The sequence below is a fragment of the Pogona vitticeps genome, chromosome 1 (assembly GCF_051106095.1).
Source record: "Pogona vitticeps strain Pit_001003342236 chromosome 1, PviZW2.1, whole genome shotgun sequence".
Classification (NCBI taxonomy): Eukaryota; Metazoa; Chordata; class Lepidosauria; order Squamata; family Agamidae; genus Pogona; species Pogona vitticeps.
The window spans coordinates 238685596-238702246 of NC_135783.1; the positions used below are offsets into that span (position 1 = coordinate 238685596).

At 36.1% G+C, this 16651-nt stretch overlaps 1 protein-coding gene across 1 annotated transcript in view; it reads right to left on the reverse strand.

Moving 5' to 3' along the window:
- Window positions 1-7153: 7153 nt before the first annotated feature.
- MAP3K2 (mitogen-activated protein kinase kinase kinase 2) overlaps window positions 7154-16651 on the reverse strand; it is a 49002-nt gene continuing 39504 nt past the window's right edge. The window contains exons 15-17 of the mRNA XM_020805273.3: window positions 15405-15534; window positions 14096-14273; window positions 7154-11931 (exon numbers count right to left, since the gene is read on the reverse strand). Of these exons, the coding sequence (XP_020660932.1) occupies window positions 11706-11931; window positions 14096-14273; window positions 15405-15534 (534 nt within the window). The 3' untranslated portion in view covers window positions 7154-11705. The remainder of the gene's footprint in view (window positions 11932-14095; window positions 14274-15404; window positions 15535-16651) is intronic.

Genomic DNA, 16651 nt, shown 5'->3' on the forward strand with positions numbered 1-16651 from the left:
AAGTGCCATTATCTATAGTCATTCCATAAGTTCATAAGGTTACATCCAGTAAACCTTTTCACCATAACCTTTCCAGAATGAATTAACTTGGAAAGAAAAAAAAATCCTTTCACTGTATTAATTCTTGCAGGTCCTCATGCACAATCATCCTAAATGAAGATGTGTACCAGCAATATACACATTTCATAAAACAAAGTTATTTGGTCAAACACAGAATATAATATAAACATGGCTTTTTATATTTGATTTTAAAAACCCAAATAAAATAAAAAGCCATCAACCAGCAAGAAAATAACAGTTAAATACATAATTTTTTAAAAAAGTCAAAATGCTTTTATACATTTTGTACAAGCACTTTTGAGACTATAACAAGGTCAAAATGTGCATGAACAATGGAACAAACCACACTATACCAGGTCATTGTAGGCTATTCCTTTAAAAAAAAACAGAAACAAAACAAGAATACCACTTTTCCTAACTGTTGGTTTTTTATATCCACCAATGCGCTACTTACCCAACATGATTATTTTTAGTTGGTACGTCTTGAGCATTATACAAAGATTCTTTCAAGCCACAGATTAGGCTGTCAATTTAAAATTTAAGCATTAATTGGTATTCTGCTAGTACCTTGAACATGCTTTAATTTTCCCAGTATCAGAAAAGAAGGAAAGAGTTAAGATCAAGAGGGAGACATTACATTCAATGTAACAAAAAAGAACAGGCAATTTTAAAAATCTGACTTTTCTAAGACTGGTTACGTGTCTCAATTTTTTAAGCAGCTATAAATTCAAAGATTGCCTTCAGCTTTTCAGAACAGTATTATTCTCTGTATCACAGAAGTATTTTTAGCTTTAAAAAAAAAGAGAGACAGTCCTTAAAAGACAAACCATACAATTATCCAGCCAGAGTGTTTTCATATACAATTCATGTCCAATCTTGGAAATACAAATACATTTTGAATGGTTAAAAAAAATAAAAAAATATTTTCTGAACATCAGCCAGCTGAAAATATATTTATCTAGTAAATTATCTGTCAAAGCTTTTTATATATTTCTCTAACTAAATGCGGTACCGTTAAAAAACAATTGTTTAAAATGTAGAAATGAAACTGTGGAATAAATCCATGGGAAAGAGAGAAACACAGTACAGAGAAGGTATTTATATATGTACCATAGATCTGCAAAGTTCTTAGACACACCTGTCACAACCCAAATACTACCAAGGCTCTGATGAATATTTGAAGCTTTGGGTGAGCAATGGCTGTCTTATCCACTTCGCATGTATGTAAAGTTCTGAACGGACACTCTTCACCCCAGTGTGAAAGAGTCTGGCATTTAGCAGTCACTCTTTCAAGCAATGGTCAAGTTATTTAGCACTGTGGCTTAGGATTGTAAAAAGTGAGAGTTACACTAACTACACCACAGAACTAAGTCAATTAACTGCTACGTTGAAATAATGAGACTATGTGGCTGTCAATGGACAATATTCGACTGGTCAACTGGCTGGTGTCCCAGTTGTGTGAAATGAACTGGGAAACCCTTGTTCACATAGAATTCCATGCCAAAGCTCTTACAAGTGGAACCAAGTTGTTGGATTGGGTGTTTTACAGAGAACTGATAAGCAACGCTAATGTCCTGAGTTCCTCAACCAAGATAAAGCCAGAAGCTGACACACATTTACACCGAAGTAATTTAAAAATCCTCACACATTCAAGACAGTAGTACATTGCACACATACATAATTCACACACACTCCATAACAGTTGGTCAAAGTATTAAATCAGTGTACAAATCAAACATTTTCAAAAAATGTGCAAAAGAGTCAACATTGATAGAAAAAAATACCATTGTGTACATACATTACAAACTGTGCCCAGAATTCAAGCAGAGTAAAAACATTTACAGAGTGAAACCAAGGAATTAAATAGAGAATTTGAATGCTGCATAAAAATGTACATTAGATCAAAAGAGTAATTTTTTACATTATTCATAGCTTTTTGAAAAGTAAAAGTCTAGTATCAACTACAACATATCTTCCCCATACTTAACAGTGTCACCTGCTTGAGGTACAAAATGACAGCACATGTGGGTTGCTATAATCACTTCCACTTTCAGATGACTACTATTTTTAAAGAGGAGACATCAGGAAGAAAAAAAGCTTCATGAAATATAGATTTAGACCCTGTTCCGAAAAGAAAGCACAATCCTCTTCCTGCAATTCATGATTATGTGCCTGGTTTGTATACTTTTTTTGGGGGGGGGGAGGTATAGTCACATTGGGATAAATTTGCAGATAGTCCCACCACTGCAATCAAACTAGTTTGTGAATTCTCTAGATATCTGGAAGCCAAGAGAGACCTCTTGGGAAAGATATGCTAAATTTCTTCCCCAAAGGACACTGGAAACCCAGTGATACCCTCCATGCAAATCCCAAGGTGTTTCATTTACAGTCACATAACAAATTAAATAATTATATATGAAATAACCAGAGAGAATTTCAGTAGTCTCTTTTTGTTCTTGCTTCTTGGTTAAAGAGTTAAAGGCAAATCAATTAAAAACAACAAAAACATACCAGCTATAAGAGACTTCTTTCAACTCTCCAGCTATTGCCAAAAGCTGTATTAAAAGTATGTTTGTGTACACTCTTCATTGATAAGTGAAAGAAAAACCCAGAAAAATATATTTCACATAAATGAAAATGTACTTGCTGCCAATGGTTTCAATGGCTTAGGAAATGTCCACTTGGATTTGCATCGTTGACTTCCATTCAATCAAGATATCTAAGTGAGAAATATGGCTCTGAATTATTTGGAATGAGATGGTCCACCTCCTTAGAAATCGGGGCAATGGTCTAGTCTGCTATGGCACAAGGAATAATTTGGCCCATTATAACTGACTTAAAGACTCAACTTTTTAAATCCTCTTCTTCCTTTCAGTTGCAAAGTTAAACTGCATACCCAGAAAAACATTACAGAAGCACAAGTGGAAGGTGAAAATAAGTAAAATCTATCCAACATCCACTGAAATCTGATGAAGTGTCTGGTATAACCATACTTACAATGAATAAAACATAAATGAAATATTTTATTTCAAAAACTTTCATGAAATCTCTAAAACTCATTCTGCTTATTAACAACTCATTTTACATCTCATTTTACAACTCAACAAGGATCTTTGTCTGGCTTCTCATAACTTCATTCTGTGGTAATTGTTACTAATTTTCTTATTTAATAATTTGGCTTCTTTGTGTGTGAGAGAGCACTTTTTGCTAATGTCATGCTTGAAGTTTCAGTCAAAGAGTGACCAATAATGTAAGCTTCACATTTTATATGGTGTGTAACATTTCAATCTCTTTCTGCTAGTATAGTCACTAGAAGACAGAGGTTGTGCCTACATTTTTGCATATGTACAGACATTTTCCCTTGACCAGCCTTCTATATGCTTATATTTCTCCAATGAGTGTCAGTGTGAATACTGCAAATGTAAGCATACTTCTTTCTTAGGAAAATCTATAAACTTTTATAATTCGTCTGGCTACTCCAATGGATATTGTGAGAATGATCTGCCATGAAAAAATATTAAGCATAAGCTGGGAATGCCTAAATCCTCTGCAAGTACAATCTAGTACATTTAGCATATCGAATACGTTCAATTATATGCTTCAGCGCTTCAGTTAAAGGTGAGTGTCAGTCATCAACACAGTTAAGCATGAACAAAAATTGAGCTTCTTTTTACACAACGGCTGAAATCCTGTTGTGTAGCTCTGCATGCACAACAGGAATGACAGCAGCAGGGGAAATCACCACTGATTAATGGCTTCCTTTGATATTTTTGGGGTGCATGCAACTCACAGTGACAAAGTTGCATGTACCATGAAATCACCAAAGGAAGCCTTTGCTCAGTGGCAATTTCCTACTGATAATAACATCAATTCTATTATGCTCACAAGGCTGCAGAACAGCATTTCACACAATGAAACATTGCTTCCACTGCCTTTCAATTCTCAAGCACATTTGAGATAAATTTATAGTATGGTGGCAAACATTTTTTTTTCTAATCAATTTTTCCTCTAGTTGCCAGACAAACCTGGATTTTGGATGAGACGTACATACTTCCACCTTTCATTTAAGTCTTTGTTCACTTCTGTAACATTCCCCCTACCCCGCAAGGTATGGATATATTTTTAGCTTTTTTCCACAGTACTAGATTCTCCTTGTGATTTCAGTACAGCCATATCTTTATATCAACATTGAGCAGAAGTCAGGCAGTGTCCAATAACAGTACTAAGTAGCACCTGCAGTCATCAAAATCAATACATTTTGCAGCCCCCGTCTCCATCCTCCAGGCTGCACAATACAGTACAGGGTCACCTTTCCCCTGAAACGTTACAGAACATGTAGAATGCAGCGCTTCAGTTACACACAGCTTCATTGGTGCCCCTAAAAGTATTGCTGCTCAAGCAACCACTTGGACTGCATGTGCGACCTGGCCTGCCCTGGTAGTTGTTATATCCAGCACAAAGCTTACAAATAGTTAGAAAACTTAACAGTCACTAAGCTAAATATTACTTTTGGCTGTGTGCACATATACAGTATAGGGGTAGAAAAGCTTTGGTTTTCAGTGATTTGCACATGCATACATGCCCCAAATAGATACAAGGAACTAACCAGTAATTAAGTACTGGTATGTTGGCAGTAATACCTTTGCTAATCCAAAAATCATCACATGGACTATCTAGCACGTAAAACTCTCCCCACACACACACAAACGTGTGATATATTTTAAAGACAAAAAGAGAAACTATGTTATGAATGCTGACCAAGTTTCTCAAAGTCTGTACTCATCATCAGACACAACTGATGAAAAGACTGCCGGTGCAACTTATATTGCATTACATCTGGACAATGGCAATAAGGTTTGTACTTCTTTGTTTTAATTACATGACATCATCAGGAAAAGAAAAAAATGGAAATATGTTTCTTGAAACTATCTAAATTCTTTGTACAGGACCAAATGTTTCTTGAAATTGTATTTGTTTATATAAAACCAATACTGTCGCATAATTTAAACAACAAGTACCACCACAGAAGAATTTAGCTATCATTAGCAGCTCACCTGACTTGTTTACACATTGGCCCAAATCTTCTTGCTTGCTTACGCTGGTGTAGCACAAATGATGCAACATTGGAGGTGAATTGCTCCAAGTTAAGAAATTATCATTGACATTATTAGTTGTGTATTAAGTTGTATGACACAGTGTGCAACTGATGTCTGTGATGAATTCTTAACTTAGGGCAATTTGGTTCCAAATGTTACACCAGTTGTGTTGCTATGCAAGAGGATTTGGGTCACTACACTGGCATTAGTATGGCACTGAGTGCAAGAGTCAAAACCTAGGAGATATTTTTAAGAGAACAAACTGGTAATAGAACTGGCTACTGTACTTCCCAATCAGAGTAAGAATAAAGTCAATCCAAAATTAAGTGCTTTTAACTCATTAGAAAAGATTCAAGCATATATTCAAACCTATCTTTGAAATGAACGAGGCTTGAACATGCTGAACATTGGCTGGATTGTGCTCACACACTGTACCCTTGTTTTCAGAAAAGATATGAAAGACTAGTGTGTGTATAGAACTACTTTTAAAAATAAATCAAAATTCTTGTAAGCACCAACTAGTTAAATCAACAAATTTAAAAATACTGCACATAATTAAGCAACATGGAAAAAAATTGGAATCTGACACTCTTCTAGACTTCTAATAATATATTGATTGCTCCTGTGTGACTTTCTGCTCCCCACTGTAATTGGCAACAACAAAAAAGTAAGGCATATAGATAAAGGCACTGTAATTTGTTTGAATTATGTTATAACTACAAAGGTAAATTTTATTCATACAGGAGTGTATCCTAAGAAAAGAAGTGCAATATTCACCTAACACAAAGCAATATTCACCTAACACAAAAGTACAGAATTTAGAAATGAATGGTTATGTACATAGTTTAGAATGTTTTTCAATTCTTTTTTAAAATGTGAAGTAATAAAGCTTATGTTACTGGTTTAGATTTTTTTTCTCAGCAAGACTTTTAACATATTTTAAAGGCCTCTCTTTTTAAAACTTTAATAGACAAGTTGGGTGGTTCCTCAATTTTCAAGAATGTATTTATTTTAGGTACCATGTGTGTGAAGATAATGGCCAAATTCCACATCAATAACCTCCCCTTTCCCTGCCACATTAATCTAAAACTAAGATATTAGAAATGAATATAACATTTATTAATTTAGCTTGTGATTTAGGGAGTAGATCCTGAGCCTTAGCAAGCTGCTTTCATTTCAAACAAAGAATGAGGGTGCATATTATGAGTAAAGTGTTTTCTTTACCCTTAAAGACAGGACCCATCTAAACAGGATTCTGGAAGCTTTTGTTCTAAATATAGCCTACTTGAACCTAGACAGTTTGTGAAATTGTTTCCAATGCAATTTGAGCAACATCAAGTTTACTTTCAAATAGTATAGCATAAAAAACAACATTAATATTAGGAGCCTTGAGGTGCAGTTGCAAAACTTCAGTACTGTAGCTAAGACACTGCTCACGACCTGAGTTTGATCCTAACAGATTTAGGTAGCTGGTTCAAGGTCAACTCAGCCTTCATTCCTTCTGAGGTTGCTTTAGCACTATGGGGTGGTATATAACCAGCGTTCTTTGCTTTTTGCTTTGCTTACTAATACAAACCAACTAGTTGAGTTAAGAGAGCTGGAGGTCCTGTTATTGCCAAACTGATAGCATATTCTTGAAAGCTTTACCAATTACTTTAACCTTTTCTTCTTAAACCTTCTAACCTTTTCTATTGCCAAATCTTCCTCAGAACTGTGTTTAATCATCATAAAAATTATTGATTATTTTAAGTACTGGTCTACAGATTATTTATCTTCCTATATCCTTAGAATTCTGAAAATACAAGAGTTATGTGTCTTTCCAAATGGGGCACAATTAAAAATGAGTTGACAATCCTGCCAGGAGATTGCAACTCTTTTCACAACCTTCAAGGTTACTATTTTACTTCTGTAATTGCTTTATTAATAGATTGTAACAATTAGATAGCAGTTGATTAATCATGTAAGCACCCCTCTGACCCATTTGACAGAAAACAAAATTGTTAACATCAGACTTGTTGTCAATTGCTATACTTTGTGGGTTTGGCATCTCAGTGATGTCTGTGGTTACATGAAATATATAGTTTATTTCTAAAATATGCACATTATCAATGGCAAAATTATTAAGAATTAAGAGTCAAGTATCTTTGAACTATGCAACCTGGTCATTAGAGGCAAACATGAGTGTTAATAAACCTACCTATAACATTTTAAAAACACTACAGGGACTCTGATAGAGGTCTGTGACAACATTTATACAACCTGAATAACAACAAGGGCTGTACTTACATTGCTGGAAACCTTCAGAGATATTTGTGTTTTTGCATCACTTTTTAATTGCCATTGTCAAGACAAAATGCAGTGTTTGAAAAAGGCACAAAGAACAATTACACTATTCTGCTAGGAGATTTTTAAAAGCCTCCCCCACCATAATAAGACAAAGACACTTTAATTTAGGGAGGCAAGCTGTGCACTGCAATCTGAGTAATTCATCCCAGAATCTGAATGCTGCCAAACATTACAGTTTCTTTCAACAATTCAGAAGAGTTAAAAATCATATGCTGCACGCTAAAGTCCATTTTCATTATTTTTGGTAACAAAAGACCCTTGTTAAAATTCTGCAAGCCTTTAAACTTCATGTTGCTTAGATGTAAATGTCCAGAACACAAAATAAATGAAGACATGTTTGCATTTCTGGCCCCCAGTTGAATCTGTAATTCTTCAGAAGAAAAGAAGTGGGTTTTTGAAGCACAGTACACATTAATTCAGTTACAAATGGGTTTCACATAAATTTGGGGTTCTATAAGCTGTACTGTGTTGCAACACAAACAGTGTGGAAAAAGATGCAGTTAGGTAAACAATATAACTGAATCCCATAAGGCATTTTTCACATCTAGTCTCAGTTAGGACACAGAAAACACTAGAAAGGCAGAATTTCTATCTGTGTAAGCCTGCCAAGGATACCTTCTTGCTTTAGTCTAAAGAACAGTAAGCATCCAAATATCCAAAAAGCCTTGACACAAAATAACTTCTATTTAAACTGCATTCCAAGTGCCTAAAGCTGTGAAAGTACTCTGAAAATCTGCGTAACATTAAAGTTCCTGAATGACTAGTAAGAGGTATTGTTTTACTCTTATGACTCTCATTCTACACACATCTTAATACTCTGATAAATAACTTTTTCACCTCATCACATACTTGCAGGTGCTATTATACCTGTGCACTGTAAGTAACAAACATTTTAAGGAGCCTTTCAATTGCTTCAGAGTTAAAGTTTCAGAGGTCTGCACCTAATACATTCTGTGCCCTGTAAGGTTTCACAAGTAGTCTCCTTCAGCTTTTGTTCAATAAGACAGACACAACTTTCTTCCCTTTCTCTCCAGGGATCTTTCACAATGAATATGTATTCTTTTGTGTAAAGATCATATTGTGCTCCACTCTGAACATGGAGGGAAAAAAGACAATTGTCACATAAGTACCTCTTTTCCCTATCCCAAAAGTCAACATAGCAGCACCAATATTGGTAGATGGAGAGAACTAGATGATGAAACTGATAAAGGCAGAAACAGACTGCTAAAAGTAAATCTCTAGTATAAGATTTCAGTAAATAATTTTCTTCTTTCTTGCCTGATTAAAGTTCATTCTCCCACCTTCACCTCGAAACTGATTTCTGCGTATCTCAAATTTCTAAAGGCGAAGGGTGATGGATCAAAAATCCATCCAAATGATTTGAGATCAAATAGGAGAAGAAAAGCACCAATGTCTGCTGTTCTTTGGATATCTAAAGAGCATGAACAGGCAGTCGGTGGTTCCATTCCAGCACCATCAAGTTAATGTTCTGCAGCTTCAACAGAGTCAGAGTTGGAGAAACAATTCTAACATCATGATCCTATGTATTTTTACACAAAAGAAAGTCCCACAGTGTTCAATAGACCTTACTCCTTGGTAGCTTTAGGACAGCCATCTTTTTAATAATTTCATGGAGAATTGTTCCATTAAGCATGGTCCTCTAGTCCTCCACTGGAGCACAACTTTCAATTCAACATATCTTTAGCTGATGCAGCAGCACTTAATCGAGGTCACTTAGAGGCTAGAGTGATTGTCTGCCTGCTAGATTTTAAACATTTCAAAACACTGATAATTGAACAGAGCAAAGGACTAGTTTGGTTGGGAAGAGAATTTCAATCTTTGTTTATCCCCATGTTTGCTTGGTTGATTGACTTTGCATAGTTACAATCTGATGGATGACTAAAGCAGAATTTGGAATACTGTATTGTAAATTTACCTACAAATGTCTGGGAAAAGAGAGCGTTTAGGACTTTAATAATAAGGGGTACAAGATATAAGAGCACAGATTTGAAAAGGAAGACAGCAGACTGCGATCTACAGGCTGAGCTGACAGCAATTATAGGTAATAGAGCACTCATTTTTGGAATCCCGTCTAGACTATTTTACAATGCTTTTCACTGAAACTAATTGTTTTAATTTGCAGTCATAAGCATCTCTTCATTAAAAAAATTTAAATATTGTTAAAATCCATTGATCTGGCTTTTTAATATCTGGTAGGTTCGACATCTATGTTCCAGACGAGTCCTTTACTAAGAACATGCTGGATATGACAAAAAGCCTAATGGGTCCAATATTCTATACTGGCCAATCAGTTGTACAATGTGAACTTTCACAAATTTTTGTTTCATTCTCAGACTCCAGTACTCTGATGAATATAGGCTGGTGCATATGCAACAAGCCTCCACCCCTGAAGCTAACCTTCCAATGGCTTCAACTGTCATTACTTTCTTTAAGCATAAATCTGTCATTACTATTATCTTTAATCCATGGTTAACATACTGAGAACATACCACATGTACAAACCATGTGCTGTTTATGTAAACTGTTCTAGATCTCATTAAGGACTTTTTTAAAGTAGAACATTTAAGCACTGGATTTATTGTATGTTTTTTTGTGCTGCTCATGTAACATCTGATCAACTTCAGTGCATTTGGCTTGCCTTTGATACAGGAGACTCTCAAAGACTTCTGCAGGATAATTTATAGCAGAGCTTACCAACACTATTTCTAGAAATAGGCCTTAATTTTTCACTGGTTTTTACTCTCTTCTGACACTGGAAAGGAAAATTGTTTCCATTCAGGACCTCTTGCCAGCTTCCTGAAGGGACAGAAATATTGAAGTATTCTATATCTTTATGAGTATTATCTTCAGATGTTCAGTGTGGACAGTAATAACTGCCAATCTGATATTCTTCTAACAAGTAAAATCAAACGAGGTATAAAATGCACTGACAGAAACACCAGTATATCAAGTAACAAAAAATGTATGTCACTCTGTGTCTAGCATCATAAGTGCACTGAAACTGAATATACAGTATTATTTCTATTTTATTTCCTCTCTTGCTTGTACTAAGAAGGGATCTTTTATGTTGCATTTCACAATTAAGTCCCTGATTTGGGAAGCCAAATTCTGCATGCTCACCATGATCCTAATTCCACAAATTAAGCAAATATTATATAACCAATATATAACCAATAAGTCAGATGCACATGTTAAGACACATAATTCTGCTCGGCAACAAGTGGTAACAGTAGGCACTGTTACCCCTTCTACTCTAAGGACTCTTGACCATTTGAACTAAAGTGGGAAGAAAACAAAGGAAGATAAGACATTATGAAATATTTTAGGCAAGGGGCAGGACAGAAAGGACTAGAATAGGGAATTACTAAGAACAAAGACTTCACCCTGGCCACTAGAGGCCTCTTCTAGACCAGCTCTCATCACATGAGATCTTAACAGATCCAGCAAATTAGTTTGCTGCATGTTATGTGGCATCTTTAACACTAGAAGATGGCTCTAGGACAATATGCTTATCTACAATTTCTGATCTAGGACATTCATGTATCAAGACTATGGGACTCCTCCTTGACTCTTCAAGCTACTTTGCTAGGGAGCCCATCTTTTTTAAAAAGAAAAATACACTTATTTGGTTGCAGTTGATGTGCTTATTCAGATGGTTTCTTTTCAGAACACACACAGCTTAACCGTCTGTAGTTTTCAGCTTCTGAATCTGCTTCCGATATTCTGGATGAGATTTGTCAAAGCTAAAACACAACCAACACATCTCAGGAACTCTATCTACATAGTACAAAGAACTGGACATATTTTCTTTCTCTACTTCTGCTAGTGACACGTATATTTTCCCTGCATCCTGAGCTAGTCATCAGTGCTAGGGGAAAAACGTACATGCAATTCCTGACGGGTCCAAATAATTTGCCTTTACCCCCTTAAATAAGGAATGAATATGTACTAAAGTGCTTTATGCGAACCACATCAGTACATTACTGAAACAAAAAGACCCTAGTTCTAAATGGGAAACAAAATCTGCATTCTAAATATGCAGAGAGATTATTATCAATCAATACGAAATCAAGAATCAAGAGAAAAACCTTCTCTCTTGTCTTTTCCCAACTTTGTGTATAAAAAGAAAAAGTGCAGTCAGAAAATAAATGCAGTAAGTGAGAGATGGGTCGAGGCAGGCCATCAGTGATAATGTGCAAATGCGTGTCTCAGCAGTTCATCTGCAGACGGTCGCAACTTAGCCTCAATAAATATCCGCTTTAGAAAATCCCGACAGTGGTCCGAGACATGAGGTGGCAGCTGGGGATTGGTTGGTTGAGTAGCAATTTTAAAGATGGCAGCCATTGCTTCAAACTCTGCCCATGGTGGTTTCTCTGTGAGCATCTCAACCACGGTACAGCCTACACTCCTGCAACAGGCAATAATGAAGAGTGAGTCAATATCAGCAGATGAATAAGCAGATGGGGTGTCCTCAAACACACAGCTTTTTTCAGTTCAAAGTGCAACATTCTGTGCAGATACATACTACGTTAGCACTCAGCAACATAAGTGCTTTTTCTAGGTTTAGATAGTCAACTACTAACGTGTTTCCTTGAAAATAAGAAGGGGTCTTATATTAATTTTTGCTCCAAAAATACATTAGGGTTTATTTTCAGGGGATGTTTTATTTTATTTTTTCATGTACAACAATCGATATTTATTCAAATACAGACATGTCATCTTCTGATTGCTGCACAATGGTGGAGAGTGGGGTTTTACTGAACTGCGACTTATTTTTGGAATAGGGCTTATGTTACGAACATCCTGAAAAATCATACTAGGGCTTATTTTCAGGTTAGGTCTTATTTTAAGGGAAACAGGGTACTATAAGTTACCACCACCACCCCTTAGAAGATTATCAGCTTTAAAAAGGGAGTGGCAGAAAGGCGACACAAACCAACTATTTCCTATACATGAGAACTGCCATGATCAAATATTTAGACTCAAATCTCAGAACCCACCGTGGAAACTTGGATAGCAACTAGTCAGAGAAGACTTTGACAGCATGGCATTAGGAGTGAGCAATTTCTAATCCAGATCTGTTTAATTTAGTGCCTGCTCCAGTACAATGACCTTAAGGCTTTGATCTCCCAAGGAAAAACTGGACAGCACTTAACCGGATTCAAACTAATGACAGCAGGTGCCAATACTGGAAACATAAATAGGGCCTGGCTAATAATTCTAATTGTGACTCTAGGCACATGCTGCAAATTTCACATCACATTGTGATGGAATGCTCCCTTAGAAGCTTCCTTGGCTCCCTGCAAGAATGACATTATCTTGAGGGCACTGCTATTCAATGGTTAAATGATTTAGATATCTGGCCTTAGGCTTAGTTGCTCTAGCAACTGCTCATACATAATTTATTTACTAATTATTCACCATTTGTATTGTGTGGTCTTAAAATTTTGTAGAATTTATTCTTTTAATATTTTACATTTTATACATATTTTGTATTGTCTTCATGAAGTCTTTCACAATAATGCTACATTCTGCTATGCTATATGAAACAAATAACATAAAAGTTTTTTTACATCTGCAAAGGTCTTTCATTGCTGACATGGACATCTAAAGGCAATATACGTACAATGGCCTACTCCTGCCACTGATAGAATGGTTTCCATCAGCAAAATGGAGAACCCTTGATGTGCCCTCAGAATTTGCTCTGAAAAAGTAGACTGGGAGGTACAGGGTACAAGCAAGGAGACAAGAAGAAAACGTTGACATATAAGCCAGAGTCTAATTGCATAAAGTCAGAGTCTGGTTGCAAAAGGCTAGATACTACCCAGAACATATCAGCTCTCCTCTTATTTAAAAACAAAACAAAACAGCTGAAGGTAGCACAAGGTATCAAAAGATGCCAGTTACATCCTGGTTGAAGTCCTGTTGCACAGCACAGGAAGTCAGTACTAGAGTAGTTCCACTGAATTAATGAAACTTACAGAAGAGTTGACGCAACAAATCACTACTTTTTCCGATGGGCCTACTCTAGTTCTGAATTACTATGTTAAACAACAGGATTTGATAGATATATAGTTCCAGTTCTCACTAAAGTGGTAAACCTATGTCTAGACTGTGCCACTTTACACTGCAGCTTGGAGGGAGGAGTTTCTCATAAATGAATGTTACTACATTAGGGAAAAATTCTGCCAGATAGAAAACTAAGCTCTCTCTAAGCTATTTTAGTTTTGACCAGAAGGGAATTTTCTTTCAAGATAAGAGTATTCAATAATCTGAGCTCCCACCTGCAGTGTGAAATAAGGCCTCAAAACACTTCTACTCAAATGAAGCTTTTCAAAGTGATGGTCTGGATTGTCCATATTAGAATTGTTTCACCTTAAGTGAGCAGATTTAGCCCTGTTTATTGATGGCAGTTCACAAGTTTCTGATCCAAACATGTGAACAGAGCCTGCTAAATTCACCCACCCTCCCACCCACCCACTCACACACACACATATATATATATAAATGGAAGTTCCATTTAATATTAAGGGCCTGTGCAATTGTCATTCATTAGCTTAACACACACATACCAGATATCTGCTTTTCTCCCATAGCCTTCACCACTAATAACTTCTGGGCTCATCCAGTATGGAGTTCCTGTAGCAGACTTCATTCCTGTACCAGATAAGCAAATTGTCTGAAGTCTTTTGCTAGCACCGAAATCACCCAGCTTAACATTGCCTGCAGAATCCCGGAGAATATTTGCTCCTGAAAAGAATAAAGATATGATATGCTTTACATATAGTAGGTTCACTGTAAATTGTTGGTAAATTATTAAATGTACTTTACATTAACAACATTAGATCAAGAATCATATGGAGTCAGAAGAATGTTACAAGCAATCATATTATTTTTATATCTCCAGTGTCCAATTTGATCTAGTGTGCCTTGCTACCAAGGAAACAAGTTCAGGATTTGGTGCACAGATCACATTGATTTTGTACGCAACGATCAGTCAATGTCTTCAGATCCCACCCACAGAAGTAGATCAACCCAGAGGGATTGGGATGCAAAACAGATTGGAGAGAAATAAAGTTCCTATTTATTACCATTGAAACTATATGTGTTGGTTGCTGTTCAGTATTCATAGACAAAACCATTTCCAAAAAGATCTCAAGAGAGTGTCACTATATGTTGTTTAAGTCTGGTGTAGCATACTGTTGAGGCAATAAGGTGTGGGCCAGGACATCTCCACTTCAAATTTCATCTCAACTATGTAGCTCTCACTAAAGGTCAATTATTCTATCAGAATCTATTTGATCACTCTTAGTTCTGCATCTGCACTGCAGAGATAATACTAGTCTACTATACTTTGGTAATCTGTAAAACACTCCTGTAACTTATGTCAAGCTTTTAAAATAACTGCAAAACCCTTGAATGATCACTATTATTCAGAGCTTTGATGAGACAGTTTTTCAGTCCTTTATGACAAAGTTTATAACACAGCAAAAGCATTCAGGATGAATAAAGGGGGGGGACACGTTATCCTTGTGATTAAAGATGCTAAGAGACCAGCTCCCACATAAGACAGTGAGGGGTTTTTTTTTTTGGCAAAGCAATATGAACGACAATCTATTCACATCTGCTAACCATTCTCTCCTGGAACAAAGGTTTTTTTTTAGCTTTGTGACTTAAACAACTATAAAGTACTAACATATTTATTTTTTTGAATTGTAGGAAGAGGCTTTGATAAAATACAGAATTATTTTCAGTGGTTCTGTCTCAAAAACTGGAATTCTCACATGTGCTGAGTTAATGAAGCTTTATGGAAAGAGAATGACCACATTGATTTTCTACCATTTGGCAATGCAATCCCCAACAACTTGCCCCCTTCATTACCTTTAATATCTCTATGTACAATCATGTTACTGTGCAAATAGTGAACTCCTTCCAAAATCTGCCGGGTGTACTTCCGAGTCACATTTTCCGTGAGCGCACCATATGCCTTCAACTGATCTTTTATCGAGCCCTACAGGCAAAGAAAGAGTAAAATGCTATAGTACCACATATTTTTTTTAAAGTCTATTATTTCACAGGACCAGTATGTGAAGAATTCATTTTTTTCAAAAGCATCCATCAAGTATACATGCAATTCTGTGACATCTCTCTAAATTTGTATCTTTCTCTAACCTCTAAATAAAACCATAATATTTAAAAGCTTAAAAAACACACAGAAATACATTAACATCTTTAGGCTGAGTTTTTTGTTACAGCCACACACAGCAATATTTTCTAAAGCAAGTTCCCTGTGTATAAAGAGCAAATATATTGAGTGTATGTAAAGGTTCTGTTTGTATGATGGAGGGAAGATTTCTCCCACAAAAAGGTAAGATAGGAACATTTCAATTAATTTCAAGAAGAATAGTGTGCTAGTGACTTCACTCAGATTGTACCAAAGACCTGAACAATTTGATGCATGTAACCCTGATACTATATCATACTGCTTTACATGGTCTTTCCCCACCTCTTCCATGGAAAGGCATGCTGCATCTTTGCTACATGTGTGGTAGCTTTCTTCAATATGCAGGTGAGTGATGCTAGATGGTATTCTGACACTATCTACATTGACAAATACTTTAGGATTTGTTCCATAATTAGCACAGGTGAACTAGAAATATTTTGATCAAATGATGCAAAGACCAATGTGAATCAACCTGACCCTTGCTGCTTCTGATTCAGAGTTCTTTTCCCTGCTGCTAGGGGCTTATACTTTTTTAGAGCCAGAGTGACTGAAATTGTGTTTTCTCTGTGACTGTTTTGTTCTACTAAAGGACAGGAGAGGTGACTCTGAGTGCTGTTATGATGTTTTATTAAACTGGGACAGCAAGAACGCCCACCCCCACATTTTCCGCTAGTCACCCCAAATAATTTTTTTAATCTACCAAGTTTAGCCTTAAATCATCACTGCAATGACAAAAATAAAAAAATAAGAGAGCTGGGGATCACGAAGTGGATGTTACGGAACGAAGAGGGGGGCTTTGTGCACATATCACAATGCACTGAACTGAGAGACAGTGTGGACACTGGCACTGAAACAATCTAGGGTTTTCATGTGATCAGCTAAACCAAAAAGAGGCTGCAAATCA